The 15,604-nt window shown below is 45.8% G+C and overlaps 1 protein-coding gene across 1 annotated transcript in view; it reads left to right on the plus strand.

Annotated features, from left to right (window-relative positions):
• The first annotated feature begins 672 nt into the window (after positions 1-672).
• Positions 673-15,604, plus strand: part of LOC149310163 (KAT8 regulatory NSL complex subunit 1-like) — a 51,821-nt gene continuing 36,889 nt past the window's right edge. The window contains exons 1-2 of the mRNA XM_089533829.1: positions 673-1,384; positions 14,435-14,576. Of these exons, the coding sequence (XP_089389955.1) occupies positions 861-1,384; positions 14,435-14,576 (666 nt within the window). The 5' untranslated portion in view covers positions 673-860. The remainder of the gene's footprint in view (positions 1,385-14,434; positions 14,577-15,604) is intronic.

Below are 15,604 nucleotides of genomic sequence, written 5' to 3' on the forward strand. Positions count from 1 at the left end.
GGAGAGTGGGATTAAAGATGTGGTTGTTATTATTATTATTATTACTAAGCCCTGTTAAGTCTGTAGAACCGAGATTTAGGTTCAAAACACACCGGAGAAATAATAATCCAATTTGAGACGGTTTTAACTGCCAGGGGATTCTGGGAATTGTAGTCTTGTGAGACAGCCTTCTCTGTCTCTGGTGCCACAGCAGACTACAATTCCCAGGATTCCTTGACCCTGAGCCAGGGCAGTTAAAGCGGTCTCAAAGTGGATTGTTTCTGCAGTGTGTTCCGCATTCATTCCTTAGTGCAGTTGTAACCAAGGCCCAGGCATGGCTTTGCTAAATCTCTACCAGAAATCTGCAAGGAGCCAAAGCTGGGAATGGCTGAGTCTGTATAAGGAGAACACGAGTTGCTGTTGTTAGAATGTGGTCCTTGGTCCCCCGCTCTCAGGTGAGAAAGCAGCTAAGGCGCATGCGCAAGCCAGGCATTATAGCGGGAGCGTCCTGCGCATGCGCTCCGCTCGGGCCGCCATGGAAGGGCGTGGCCGGCAGACGTAGGACGTGCGGTGTGTGTGTATGTGTTGCTGTTTTTCATTACTGCGCATGCGTGTCAAAGAAGCCCTCTTTTTCACGTGCGCGGAGGGGAGGGGGAGAGTCCGCGCATGCGCAGGAAGCGTCGCGTCGCAGGACACAGCGTTGGGAGAGTCCGCTGAGGCGAGTGTTTTTGGCGGGGCCGCCATTGCTGTGGGCCGCGCATGCGCGAGATCGCCTGAGGGAGACAAGGAGGAGGAGGCGGACATTGTGGCGGCGGCCGCCATGGAGAGCCCGGGCCCGCCCTGAGGAGGAGGCGGCGGCGGCGGCGGCGGTGGTTCCCCTCATGGCCTCCGCGGCGCCCGCCATGTCGTCGTCCTCGTCGTCGTCTCCTGGGCCCGAGGAGGACGTGGGCCTCGCCGGGCGGCATTCGGAGGCCGGGGCCCGGCAGGCCGCGCTGTGGGGCCGCGCGCGGAGCTTGTGCCGCCGCCTCCGAGCGCTGCAGGCCCGGCAAGTGGAGCGCCACGTCCGGCAGCAGCTGGCAGGGCTGGCCGAGGCGGCGGCGGCAGCGGCGAATGAGGTCCGTCCCTCGCCGCCGTCCTCGCCCCCGCCTCCGCTTCCGTCGTCGCCGTCCGCCTTGGGCTCGGAGCTGCGCCGCCTGGGCTCCTCCGCCAGCGCCCGCCTCCGCGCCGCCCAGCGCCACTGCGACTCGGACGCCACCGACAGCGCCTCCGTCTCCTCCTCCTCTTCCGAGGCCGCGTCCTCCGCGTCCTCCTCCGAGGCCGCCTCCTGCTGCTCCTCCTCCTCGGCCTCCGACGGCGAGGGAAGCGAAGCCCCCGCGGCGCCCCTCAGCCGCCCCCTGGACGCCCGGTAAGGAGGAGGCCCCTCTGCCTGGGAGCTGGAGGAAGGCAGGCCCCACAGCCTACTCCAGCCCCCAGAATCCCCGGGCCTGGGCCCAGGGCAGCAGCCAGGCCAGTGTGGATGCAGCCCCGGGCCCAGCATCCTAGTTAGCCCCCTCTGAGGCCGGGCCCTTTCTGCCGGGGGCTTCGGAGCACGCTGCTGGGGAATCCTGGGAGTTGCGGTTCAGGGCGGCAGAGGAGTCTCGGTCTCTCAGGAAACTACAACTCCCAGGATCCCTTGGCCTTGAGCCCGGGCACTGAAAGCAGTCTCAGACCGGATTGCTTGTGCAGCCTGTGCTTTTTGGACCCTGGTTGTGTGATCCATTGCTGGGATGCCCTCAGGAGGAGTGAAAGGCTGTCCCTTAGCATACTCCGGTCTAAAAGGAGAAGCCGGAACAACCGGAGGCCATGACCTCCCCCCCCCCCCCTTCTCACAAAACCATCCTGGAGTAGGCGAGGAAAAGCGCTCTTAGCTTCCCTCAGGCCAGGGAAGGAGGAAATACTCACGGACCCAACTATCCAGGGCTTGAAAGCAGGTTAAAAATCTGTCTCTTCCAAGAAGCCAAAGCGATGGGCCCTTGATCAGAGCAGAGCCAGAAGGCACCGCTCCCTCGGAAGGAAAGGTGGAGGGAAGGAGAAAGAGAGGGAAAGGGTCTGCTGCGCCAGGGGCCTTGGGTAGGGATTGGCAGCCCCCAGGCTCCGCATGGCTGGGAGTCAGCTCAGGGCCAACGACAACAACAGCAACAGCTCCTAAAAGCAAACCTTGACTTTGACCTTTTACAGAAGGGACACCCTTTCACTACGCCATTGTATATAATAGGGCTTGAGCATCTAGGGCTTTGGGTCTCCATGGGGCGTTATTGAACCAAGGCCCAGCGGATACCAAGGGCACACTGTCTATCATTGGACACTGAAGTGAGGATTGACTTTGCTGTCGCAGATCCCATTGCTGTGTAGGGTGGTTCTCACAAAACCTCAAGGACTCTTTCTGTGCCTTCAAGTTATTTCTGAGCTGTGGCGACCCTAAGGCAAGCCCATCACAGGGTTTTCTTGGCAAGGTTTTGTTCAGAGAGGGTTTGCCCTTCTCTGAGGCTGCCATGGGCTTGAGGTCGCCCAGAGGGTTTCCCTGGCCATGATTCGGACCCTGGTCTCCAGAGATCCCAGAAGTGGCCCTTCTTGAGGGGGCTGCCCTTAGGCTCTGGAATGCCCTTCTTCCCAAGGAGGCCTCCTTCGGCCAAGACCTTTTGGTTCAGAAAGGCTTTAAAGAGTGTCCTGGGGCTGTTTTACTCTTTTCAAAATGTGTGGTTTTTAAGTGCTTTTATCTTTCTTTAATTGTATTATATTTGAAAGAAATGATCTGTTTTAATTTTGTAATAGTTTAATTCCATTTTAATTCTACTCTGCTTTTAGTCTATAAGCTGCTTTGAGTTCCAGTTTTTTTTGGGGGGAAGCGAGATACAAATAAATATACGGTGATCCTTGATCCTACTAAGACACCACTAGACCATGCTGCCTCTGCAAGGAAGACTGCTCTTTATTTATTTAAGGTCAGCTTGATATCTTCCTAAAATAAGAACTGGGAGCTAGCATGAAGTATTGGTTTGATGTGGGACGGCAACTCTAGAGACCAGGGTTCAAATTCCGTCTCTGCCGTGAAACCCACTGGGTGACCTTGAGCAAGTCACACTCTCTCAGCCTCTGCGAAAGACAATGGTAAAACTGCTCCAAATGAATCCTGCCAAGAAAGTCCCATGATAACTTCACCTTAGGATTGTCATAACTCATAAGCAGGGGTAGGCAACCTTTTTGAGCCGGAGGCCTTGTTGCTGTCCCTCAGACAACTGGGGGGCTGAAGCCAGGGGTGGAGCTTCCACCATCTGGGGGTGGGGCTACGTACCGGGGGTGGAGCTTCCACCCTCTGGGGGTGGAGCTTCCACCCTCCGGGGGGCCAGGCCTCCTCCTCTTTGCCGGCCCCTAACGGAGCCCCAGGCCCCGTCAGAGGCCGGCAAAAAAGTCCCAGAGGCCCGCTGCCGCTGCCAGAGTGGGCCTGCTAGAGGCCGCCGCCATTTTTTCTCAAAATGGCAGCAAAGTCTCACGCGATCACGGAAAAGGTCACACGAGACTTCGCTGCCATTTTGAGAAATAAAATGGTGGTGCCCGGAGCGGTGATTAGCTGCAGTCGGCAGCGGCGGCAGAAGTTAGCCAGGGCCGGCTGAAAGGTCTCCGCGGGCTGCATTCGGCCCACGGGCCGGAGGTTGCCGACCCCTGCTCATAAGAAATGACTTGAAGGCATACAACAACAAAATTACCTTCAGGCTCTGTGTCTGAGGTGTATACGAAACATAAGTGAATTTGATGTTCAGAATCTGAACCCAGGTTGGTGGTTCCCCATCCAAGTACTAACCAGCCTGACCTTGCTCAGTTTCCAAGATCAGGTCCTTGCCCTGATACCTTCAAGGCATTTAATCTTTCTTGCATTGGTTGGAGTGTCAGTCTGATAGACTCCAAGAGATTTCATTATGTAGCTGGAATCTAATAAAGGAGTTCCAAAATCCAAAAAAATCCCAACCCAAGCATTTTGGTGGATAGGGGAAACGCAACCTGGTTTTTATATCCCGCCCTTTAGCCAGAAAGGCTCCTGGGTTGGCTTACAAATACAGGGTGCTTAAAAAGAAGGGGTGCAAAAATAAAGCTGTTCTTATTTGGTTTTGCATCATTCTTTTTTAATCACCCCAGAGCTAACTTGACAGTTGCCTGTTTTTAGATTTAAACAGTCTAAATAAATTCTCTTCCCCCTTCTATTTAAAGAGGAAGGGAACAGTGTTGGATAGTTTTGCTTGCCTCCAAGAGTGGGGTGTGTGTGTGTGTTTGTGCATCTCTTCTGAGTAGCCACCCACTTGGTGCCTACAAACTGCAGGGAGGCCAGAAGGCTGTGGCCTGATGTCCAAGTGGAAAGGCAGATCCAGCCACTTCTCTGCCACGTTTCATGTTTCCTGAAAGTCTTGACCAGTTCTTGGAGGTGTGTCAAAACTTGGCACCTTGTTGCCGGAGGCAGTGGGCAACTGGCTTTCCTTTGTGCCTGAAGCTGCCCTGTGCTTAGGTGACACTGGGCACAACTGCGGTTAGTCCTGCCAATACATGTCGTGTGTATATGGTTTTAAGTTGCCTACAGTTCATAGGGCTAGAATTCAAAGGTGTAGCCATATTAGTCTGTAAACTCAGTATGTAAAGGGATCTTGTGGTACCTTTGAGACTAACTGAACAAAAATAGCTGGTAGTGTAAGCATTTGTAGCCTTGCGTCTATTTCTTTAGATGTTTCTAAGGAAGTAGACTTAAGTCTACGAAAGCTCATGCTGCCAACTTCTTTCTTTCAGTTAATCTCAAAGGTGCTACAAGATCTCCTTACATACAGGGTTTGTAGGGTTTTCTTAGGTAAGGAATGTTTGTCACTGGCTTCTTCTGAAATACAGCCTACATTGGTCCCCCATCCAAGTGCTAGCCAGCCTGAGCTTGCTTAGCTTCCATCACCTGGTGCCTTCAAGGTATTTAAACTTTCTTGTATTGTTTAGACTGTCACTGTGAGAGATCATTTTGGAATTGCCATTCATCTATAAAACTAACTGAATAGCAGGGAGCAGGTTGCTCCCCCTCAGTCTAATCTCCCTTACAGAGTTTTTAGGAGGGTAAAATGAAGCAAGAAAGAAGCATGCCTTGACCTCAGGTCCTTGGAAAAAGAGTGAGGTCAGAATAAACAAACAAAGTGGCTTTAAGTTCCTTGCAGGTAAAGTCTCTTTCTTGGTCTGAGTTCAGCATACTGTCCTGGTTTGAATGTGGTCCTCCCACTGGGTGGCCTTGGGCAAGTGGCACTCTCTCAGCCTCAGAGGAAGGCAAAGGCAGCCCCCCTCTGGACAAATCTTTGCATGGAAACTCCCTGATAGGTTTGCCTCAGGGGCACCATAAATGAGAAACAAAGGCACACCGCAACAGAAGGACCAAGGGTGAGGTGAAAAGTAGGAGGAGAGACATTTGAGGGGTGTGGAATGGACGTTAATCTTTCCCATTTTCTGTTAATGGTTTTGCCATCATTAGCATAGCAAGGAAGTACATTAGTTTGCTTATGTATTGGCTGGATCCAATCATTGTTTTAACAGTGGTTTAACAATGTTTAGCGGAAGATGCAAGGTAGGCATGGCTGAGTGTGGGGCTTTTTGACTTTTTTAATTAGCTTGTGGATTTTGGGGCGCTGCCTAGGGCCTTTTGTGGTGGGGTTGCAGTGTGCGTAATCTGAGAATTGCCGCTGTGTGGGACTTTGGTGGTTGTAGGGTTTCATTTGCCTTTGTCTTTGGAGGTGGATGGTTTATGGGGCCTTGTGTTTGGAGATACTGGTGTGGTGAGTTTTGCCTCCTCCATTTTGTGTTACAGAACGTCTCTAGAACTCACGAGTTTTGTGAGGAAGCATTTTTGTTTGGCTATTTTTTTATTTGATTTTGCTGCATGTGTTTTTCTGAGTATCACCAGCTTTTCTTCTGGGAAATGTGTGTATATTGTTGTAGTTTATGTGGGTGAAATGTGCTTTGATATTTGGAAGTCATGGACTCCCATTAAGGAGCTGTGTCTGGTGAGCCTCCTCCATGAAGACATTCCTCTGCCTTGACAAAACAACCAAACAGGCCTTGGGGCAGACCAGTGTTAGGCAGAGGCAACTGGAGTCAGGATTCAGAGGAGGATCCATGCTGAGCAAAGCAGTCCTTTTGGTCAGAGGGGTAACTTGGTTAGGACTTCAGGTTAAAACCAGCAGCCTAAGTCGATTAGGTAATGGTTCATGCACCCACGATTCATGCAAGCAAGATTAATGTGTCTATATTTAATGCCCAAACTGGTAGTACTATTCTGTACCAGCAGAACTTTCCAAACATTTTTTATGGCCAGCATGATATAAGAATATGTTCCAGTAGTCAAGTGGGAGGTAACCTTAACACCCAGAAAAAGACATAGCTAGTTAACCAGAATGTGTTTTGTTGGGTTGAAAGAGGGGTGAGCCAAGAGCCCTCATCTTGGAAAGAGCTCTTTGTTGTCATTGCAGCCTCTCATTCACTCCCTGATTGTATAAACATATCAAGTTCTGAAATGAGTGTAAAGGTTATTAAATAGGTAAATAAATTTTTAAGACAAAGCCCCATATGATTAATATTTGTGTAGCAGCAGGTGCAGTAATGGAGTGCATCCAGAGTAGTTTACTATGGATTTGAAGCTGAGTTTCTCCATGTTCAGTCTTATTTCCGTTTGAACCTTAAAGGACATGTATCGGAAGTCAGCTGGTGGGACAGGGCGCCCGTGCCATACGTGGGCTCGCCATACGCGGACTTGAGGTCATGTGGATGGCGAGCCCTAATATGGTGAATGGGGCGTGCGCTTATGGCACACACCGCAGGGGCAGACCCCATTCAAACAAAGGGGCTTGAGCATAGGCCCAATTTGCCTTACACAGCAGGGGTGTGTGTCAGGAACGGATCCCTCGCATCAGGCGAGGGCGGGCTGTAGTTCACATTGTCATATGTCTTTTACACTACACAATTACAACACTTTGGTAGAACTTTTAACTGTCATAGCTCCATCCCATGGAATCCTGGGATTTGCAGTTTCATGAAGTATTCAGAATTCTCTTGGAGTTCACAGGAAGAATGCAGACATAGCAGTTAAAGTTGTATTTGTCTCCATTATGTAGTACTTTATGTAGTGTGAAAGAGACCATAAGGCAGAACTTAAATTACTTACTTTCTCAGAGTTAGAAAGTAAGCTTTGGTTTTGAGACACTGGTGTTTCAGACTGTGGCGTTTCATGTATGCAACTGTCTATGTCTAAAGTGTGTGCCTTGACGAAAAACAAAGGGCATCAGATATGATTTGAATGCACGCAACAACAAATAATGGCTTTCTCAAGTCTTTGAAGGACCTTCAGTAGGGCTAGAGTTTGTATAAATCTCAAAACCAGCAGAGCAAATTAAGCTTCTCTGGAAAGGTTCAAAAGGTCTGACTGCACTATCCCCATTTCACATGCTTTGTAAATTGGGCATGCTGCAGGGCTAGAGAAACATGTGGGTCAGTAACTTGCCTTTGTTGTGTCTTGATGGCCTATTGAGTTTAAAAGTGGGAGACGGAGTTAGCCTTAAAGAAGTTGCTAATTCAGAAGGCAACATGATTGTAAAGCACACACACCCATCTAAATCTAGAGTGATTATCTGTACCATAACTTATTGATCTGGTAATGTTTTGGCCCGAGACAAATAACATTGGAAGTGTTAGAGACAGTAAGAAACAAACAGTTGACGAATCTAGAAAGTTGCTCTAGTTTTGCTCTGACAACAGACCCGGCCTAATCTCTTTAGAGTTGAACTACTTGCTTGCTCTCTAGGACGCTGCATGAAAGCACCTGCAGAAGCAACTTCTGTGACTGTTAATAAACCCTTGAGACTCTTGGGCCTAGACAGATTGGCCACTCAGGAGTGCAGCCTGATTCCTTTCAGGCTAAAATAGCAGTCTCTAGGTCACAATCCCCACAGGACTGACAATAAATAGAGCATGCAACTATTAGCTTCATTGCATTAGAGCAAAGGTGGGTGTTGGATCTGGGGAGCCAATTTTTTACTCAGTGCTCAAGTGCACTACAGAAATGGCAAAAAGGGGAGGGAGTCCACTTCTGGTGTTGAAAAATTTTATGATGTTCAGCAATGAAGGGTGTTCTCCTGCAGCCTTTTAAAAAAGCGAGTTGCGTCTTCTGAAGGTTTCCAAGAGTGTCCATTCACTCTTTTTCAGTCGGAAAAAACTGGCAGCACAGGGAGCCCAGCAGGGTTACATACCTGTGGACTTTGCCCACCCCTCATTGGAGTGTAGCGCATGGCGTCGTTTTGATCTCTCTTGTTCCTAATTCGTACAGCATATTGTCCTCCATCTCCATTAAGTGAATCATAGTTTGTACTAGGGTTTACAAGAAAATATCCTGTGCCGTAATAGCATAACCTCACTTGGCACAACCACTAGGGTACAATGTTGTGAGTTCTTATGGATGGGATAAAAGTGTAGTAAAGATGAGATAAGCTTAATCTCCCACGAAAGGGTAGGAGCAGCCACTGAGAAGTCTCTCTTAGTTCCTCACCAAATGAGCCTGTGATGGTGGTGGAGCAAAGAGAAAGCTGAAGATCTTAGGGTTCTGGCAGGTTCTTATGGGGAAGTGGGGTCTTTCAAGTAGTCTGGACCTAAGCCATAGAGGACTTTGTAGGTCATGACCAGCACTTTGAAGTATTCCTAGAAACGCTCAGATAATGATGAAGGAGGAAGACAGTATAGAATCCTGCTGTTAGAAAAACATATTCCCCCAATATATATTTTTCTTAGATATTGTTTATGCCACTTGTTTGATGTTAAAGATGAAACAACAACAAAAAAGTCATGTATTGGTGAGGAATCACAATAGTATTCTATGTGTTGTATATGTTTTGTATTGTACATATGTTTTGTTTATAGCATTCTATATGTTGTATATATTTTGAATACAAACCCATTTGTCTTTGGTTTTGGCACCTCTGATGCTTTCTCTATTGTGACATTAAAGATGAGCTTTTTTTTTTTTATTCAACTGTGGCAAAATTTACTAGAATTCAACTAAATTTAAATTTCTGTTTCCAAAAAGTAATCTGAGCACCTGGTAAACCTTAGTCTGGATTATTATTTGTCACATGTTGAAAGAATAGAAAGCATCATACATCACATCTTCTCCAATTTCTCCTCATGACAGATGATTTCAACAGATCAACCTTTCTAACAGTATCATTTTCCAAACTTTTTTGTAACCATTGGCAGATTTTAACACCTTGTAATATTTCCCAAGTTCTCACTATTTCCATTCTGGCTGCACCTAGTAAAAAGTGAAGTAAGATCTTGGTCTTTCAGCTTCTCCTTTTCATAGAATCATAGAGTTGGAAGAGACCCCAAGGGCCATCCAGTCCAACCCCATTCTGCCATGCAGGAAATCCAGATCAAAGCATCCCCAACAGATGGCCATCCAGCCTCTGCTTAAAGACCTCCAAGGAAGGAGGCTCCACTACACTCCGAGGAAGGAGTGTGTTCCACTGTTGAACAGCCCTTACTCTCAGGAAGTTCTTCCTAATGCTGAGGTGGAATCTCTCTTCCTGCAGTTTGCATCCATTGTTCCGGGTCCTAGTCTCTGGAGCAGCAGAAAACAAGCTTGCTCCCTCCTCAATATGACATCCCTTCAAGTATTTAAACAGGGTGATCATATCACCTCTTAACCTTCTCTTCTCCAGGCTAAACATCCCCAGCTCCCGGAGTCCTTCCTTGTAGGGCATGGCTTCCACACCCTTCACCATTTTAGTCGCCCTCCTTTGGACTTGCTCCAGTTTCTCTACATCCTTTTTGAATTGTGGCGCCCAGAACTGGACACAATATTCCAGGTGGGGCCTGACCAGAGCAGAATATAGTGGCACTACTACTTCCCTTGATCTACACACTATACTTTTATTGATGCAGCCTAAAATCGCATTGGCCTTGTTAGCTGCTGCATCACACTGTTCACTCATGTTCAACTTGTGGTCAACTTGAACTCCTAGATCCCTTTCACATGTTGTCTCCTTAAGCCAGGTGTCCCCCTTAATCCTATATCTGTGCATTTAATTTTTCCGCCCTAAGTGCAATACCTTACATTTATCTGCGTTGAAGTTCATTTTGTTATCTGTGGCCCAGCTTTCTAGTCTATTCAGGTCATTTTGAATGTTGATCCATCCTCTGGAGTATTAGCTACTCCTCCTACTTTGGTGTTATCTGCAAATTTGATAAGTATGCTCCCAATTCTGTCATCCAGGTCATTGATAAAGATGTTGAATAGCCCTGGGCCAAACTGCAAATCCAGGATGCCATAGCATTAAACCATAACAGTTAACGCAGTGTCAAAATGTTAGGGAAGAAGTCAAAAGTGCAGTTTGTGACAAAGCAGGAAGTTTTTTGTTGATTACAGTATACAAAATGTTCTATTTCCCACATGTTCAAGTCCCATTAAATACAATGGCATAGTAAGTTGGTGTCCCTTATAAAAATGGAAAATCAAGGTTTGCTATTTGGAATTTATACTTTTTTGAAATATTTTCAAGCCACAGATGCTTGAATATGTGGATAAAAAAATCTGTGGAGAAGGAGGGCCAACTGTGTTCTGACACTGAACTGAGATTATTCCCTAAAGACAATAGCATAATTCGGCAAAAGTGTTCAGAACTTTATATTATTAAGACTTCTGTTCCTCCTTTGTGGATTTTGAAATACAGTGGGACCACTGGATTTGGTTCCAGGACCCTCTATAGATACCAAAATCCATGGATACCCATTACATACAATGGCACAGTAACATGAAGTTTCCTATATAAAATAGTAATATCAGAGTTTGCTTTTTGGAATATATATATATATATATATATATATATATGATACGCACACACACACACATATATGTATCATATATAAGCATGTGCTATATATATATATATATATATATATATATATATATTCATTCAAGGTGTGGATGGTTGACTCTGTGGATAAGGAATCTGGATAAGGAGGGCTGACTGTACACACTTTTTGTTCTGTTGTACAGAAAAATGAGAAAGTACCTTGTATTTGTTTCAGTGGCAGTGAGCCTACAGTTCGAATGTTCTATACCAAATGCATTTGTCACTATAAACCCCTTAGTCTCTAAGGTAGGAGAGGCCACTTATTCACATGTGAGCCTATTTTTAATCAGAAAAGCAGAGTGATACCTTAGGGAAACACTTTCCTGCTGGAAAAGCAAAATTAGAACATCAGAAGAAAGGAATGTGGTAGATAATCTAATCTTAGTTGAAATAACGATACAAGCCTATGCATGCATATATGAAGGCAGTCACTGAATTCAACTGGACTTACGCCCAGATAGGTACTATACGCCCATCCCTGGTATATGTCCCATTGAGACCAGTGATGTATGCTATATATCTAAGAATGTAGGCTTATTATCACTGAGGTGAGTAGAAGAGCATTGGTGATGGAGTGACTAGGTGACTAGTGACTAGCCTGAAGAAAGAGGCTCCTCCCTCCCTAACTGTCATCTTTCGGCCTCTGAGGGAGAGAGTAGGCTGGCCCAGTTCCATCAGGGGCTAGCCTGAAGAAGAAGAGCCCTCCCTCCGGTCCATCTACCTTGGTCCAGGCCTCAGAGGGAGAGAAGAATGCTGGACCTGATTCCCTCCCCCCTCACCATTCCCTTCTCCTTTTGTGTAGTGTCTTTTAGATTGTAAGCCTGAGGGCAGGGAACTGTCTGTTATCCCCTCTATTGTAAACCGCTCGGATTCCCAGTGATTGGGCGGTATATAAATAAAACCTATTATTATTATTATTATTATTATTATTATTATTATTAGGTAACTCCACACAGAAATTCTCATGGTGGACCACAAAGATCCATAGGTGGAAGACCAGCCCTATGCAAATATATTCTTTTTCTTCTGTTCTTTCTTTTGCTAGTTTCCTTTACCACACTGGCTGCAGTAGGATAAAAATTATGCATGCCAGGGCATACATTCCTTCCTTTGGTTATCATGTCAGAAGTATATTTGGGGACAAAGAAGGCTTGGGATCCTGCAGAGCCACCTCTTCAGAGGTCAGATGAGAGCTCAGAGGATTCTGCGGGAGTTGGGAAGATGATGGGGATTTGCTATAAGTAGGATAGGTTGCATTGCAGAGAGGTTTGGGGCCAGAGTGTATAAAGGTCAAAACGCAAAAGGGCAGATAGGTTAGAGAGAGCAGGAGACCTTCTGATGTTAGAGGGTAATACAGCTGGAGTTGTGAAGCTTCAGGATAAACCAGGATATGAGAAAGGGGACAGCAAGGTCAATAAGTGCAATGAACGTGTCCCTAGATCTAAGAGCAGAAAGAGAGCCCCATAGTGATTTTAGAAGGGAAGTTCTGTGATCCATGCAACAGTCACAGATGCTTTTGACTGTAGGAACTACAGTCCTAAGATAAGTTAACATGAGAAAAGAAGAAAAGTTTCCAATCCTTTCCTTTCCCTGTGACTTCTGGGGTATTGTAGGTACATCATGAGTAAGAGTGGGACAGCATGCAAAAATTAAAGACATTCTTTCTTTGAACTTCCTTATATTGACTCACCCAAAGATCCAAGGCCAATTTGGGGCAGTCCCACCTCCCCCAAATGCCAGCTATCCCACAGATTACGGGTGCCCTTCTCCAACTCCCAGAGCAGTTGGGGCCGTGAAGTGGCTCCAGGAAGAAGCATGATGTGAACATCCCTGCCATGGACTTTTAAAGGTTAATTTGCCTTTCAATCAAAACAAAGGTTTGGATCAAGGTGAGGGATTAAGGATGAAATAGTGGGAGAACAAAGAGGGTGAAGTTGGAGTATTCAAGACAAGAAGAGACCAAAGTACATGCAGAGTTCTGGCTGAAGGAACCAAAGAGAAAGAGCTTGGTTTTTTTTTTAAAGTTTTACAAGGCAAGAGTGACAAGTGCGCACAGGCACCTGTAAGCGCACATCCCATTTTGTCCCACTCCATTTGCCATCTGTGAATGGGTGAGGGATACAGACTTCAAGTCTGTTGAAACGGAGGGGTGACTGTATATTTCTCTAAGAAGTAAACCGTGACTTTGGCATTTTATATCAGGGACACTATTTCACTATGATGTTGTGGGACTTGAGAATCCATGGATTTTGTTATCCACAGGGGGTCCTAGAACCAAACCCCAGTGGATACCAAGGGCCCACTGTGTTTGCTCTCTCTCTCTCTCTCTCTATGTCCATCATCTGAAGAATCAGCTTATTATATTACCCTGATTTTGATTTTGACTAGTCAGATATTTTCAGGGAAACCCACAAGCAGAACAGGAAAGCAGTAGCTCTCTTCCAGTGTATGTGAGCCATTGTTATTTGGAGGCATGCTGCCTCTGATATGTTTGGAAGTAGCATGTAGCCATTGACAGTATTCTCCCTGAATAAAATAATTTGCTTTTCAAGTCTTATGAACTGAAGATCATCCTTGTAACATACTGTTATCTTCATAATCCTCCCACGTTTCCCCGGACTCAAAGCAGTGCTCAATTTAAAAAGCAATACAATTGAAACCACCCAAAAATTGAGCATTAAAATTAAACTGTAGGAGTATTGAAATACATGTTAAAAGAATAACATGCAATTTAAAATGATGAAATCCCTTAAAAACAGTCCAGTTAAACCATATAGTACCCCATAGCTCATTCTTTAAATTCTTTATGTTTTAAAAGCCTGTCTGAATAAAAAGGTTTTAACCTGCTGAGGGTAGGACAACAACAACAACAATAATAGGATTTATTTATATGCCGCCCAATCACTGGGGATCCAGGCAGCTTACAATAGAGGGGATAGTAGACGGTTCCCTGCCCTCAGGCTTACAATCTAAAAAGACACAACACAAAAGGAAAAGGGAATGGGGGGGGGGGGGAGGGAGCCATATTGGCCTCCTCAGGGAGGAAGTACCAGAGTCCGGGGGAACCACCAAGAGGGCCTCTCTTGTGTCCCCACCAACTTGCAAAGGTGCTGGGATTGAGAGAAGGGCCTCACCTGAGGATCTCAAGGCCCAGGCTGGCTCAAACAAGGAGATACGGTCTTGCCAAATGTATATTGCTGTTCTGTGTCTCATGGTCTAAAAGGTGTCATCCATGATACTTAGTTATTGGTTTTGCTTTTCCTCATGAAGGAGATGGCTGTTTAATTCTGTTGTGTCCTTAAAATATTGGGTTTTGTCAGGTGTGACCTTTGTTGCTAGAAATACTTAATTTGGGAAGTGGCCTGGGAAAATATAATCGGAACTTGCTACAGTACTTTGAATAAGCATTCATTTTTCTACAGTCTTGTTGCTTGTGTGTTCCTCATAATGAGAACTGTGAAGTCTGAGAAAGTGCTACTAACAACATGCAAATGCTTGTTTTTCAGAAAACGCCTAGCTGAGCGCCAGTGGGCCATGGAAAGAGCAGCCATTATCTGTCGATGGACATGGCTGCAGGCTCAAGTTACGGACTTGGAGTATCGCATAAGGCAGCAGACAGATGTTTACAAGCAACTCCGTGCCAACAAGGTAGGGCAGGTTCATTTTTCTTCACAATTTTTTTTTCATTTTCTCTGCTAGTGTCCTAAATCACTCTTTAGAAAATACAGCAGGAGTCATCCAAAAGAATTACAGATATTTACTATAGGTCTGGGTCACTGTTTGATCTTGGAGTTCCAGGACTAGATTAACCACGACTCGGTTAATGTACAATTTAAGTAAGGGTCCATACTGATGAATAATTTGAATGCCACAAATTTTAGTTTGACTTTGTAGTCAGTTGTTATTATTTTTAACTATCTGTGATGTCAAATCCACCATAATCTTTCCTGCAGCAATATGATTCTTAATAATATAATAATAATAAAATTTTATTTATGTTTCCCCGCCTCTCCCGGTTGGATCAAAGCGGGGAACAGACTAAGTAAAATGCTTTCAGAACTGTATTAACATGCCAGATACTAGAATTTTTCTGCAAAACATAGCAGATTATTAAAGGCACAGAAACAAAGAGAGTTTGCATGTCCCCTGATGAGAACTTTCCAGTTGAATTTTCTCTACAATGTAGTAGACAGGCAGTGCAGTACACCTATGATAGCTAACAACTAGTTTATTTATTTTCATTATTAATCTGTGTTATAATGACTAATAAATTAATCAGAAGAATCATAGAATCATAGAATCAAAGGATCGTAGAGTTGGAAGAGACCGCAGGGGCCATCCAGTCCAACCCCCTGCCATGCAGGAAATCCAAATCAAAGCATTCCCGACAGATGGCCATCCAGCCTCTGCTTAAAAACCTCCAAGGAGGGAGACTCCACTACACTCCGAGGAAGGAGTGTGTTCCACTGTCAAATAGCCCTTACAGTCAGGAGGTTCTTCCTAATGTTGAGCTGGAATCTCTTTTCTTGAAGCTTGCATCCATTGTTCCGGGTCCGATTCTCTGGAGCAGCAGAAAACAAGCTTGCTCCCTCCTCAATATGACATCCCTTCAAATATTAAAACAAGGCTATCATATCACCTCTTATTTTCTCCAGGCTAAACATCCCCAGCTCGTT

Source organism: Sceloporus occidentalis, unplaced genomic scaffold (genome assembly GCF_023333645.1).
Source record: "Sceloporus occidentalis isolate IW3139 unplaced genomic scaffold, rSceOcc1.0.p SCAF_7, whole genome shotgun sequence".
NCBI lineage: Eukaryota > Metazoa > Chordata > Lepidosauria > Squamata > Phrynosomatidae > Sceloporus > Sceloporus occidentalis.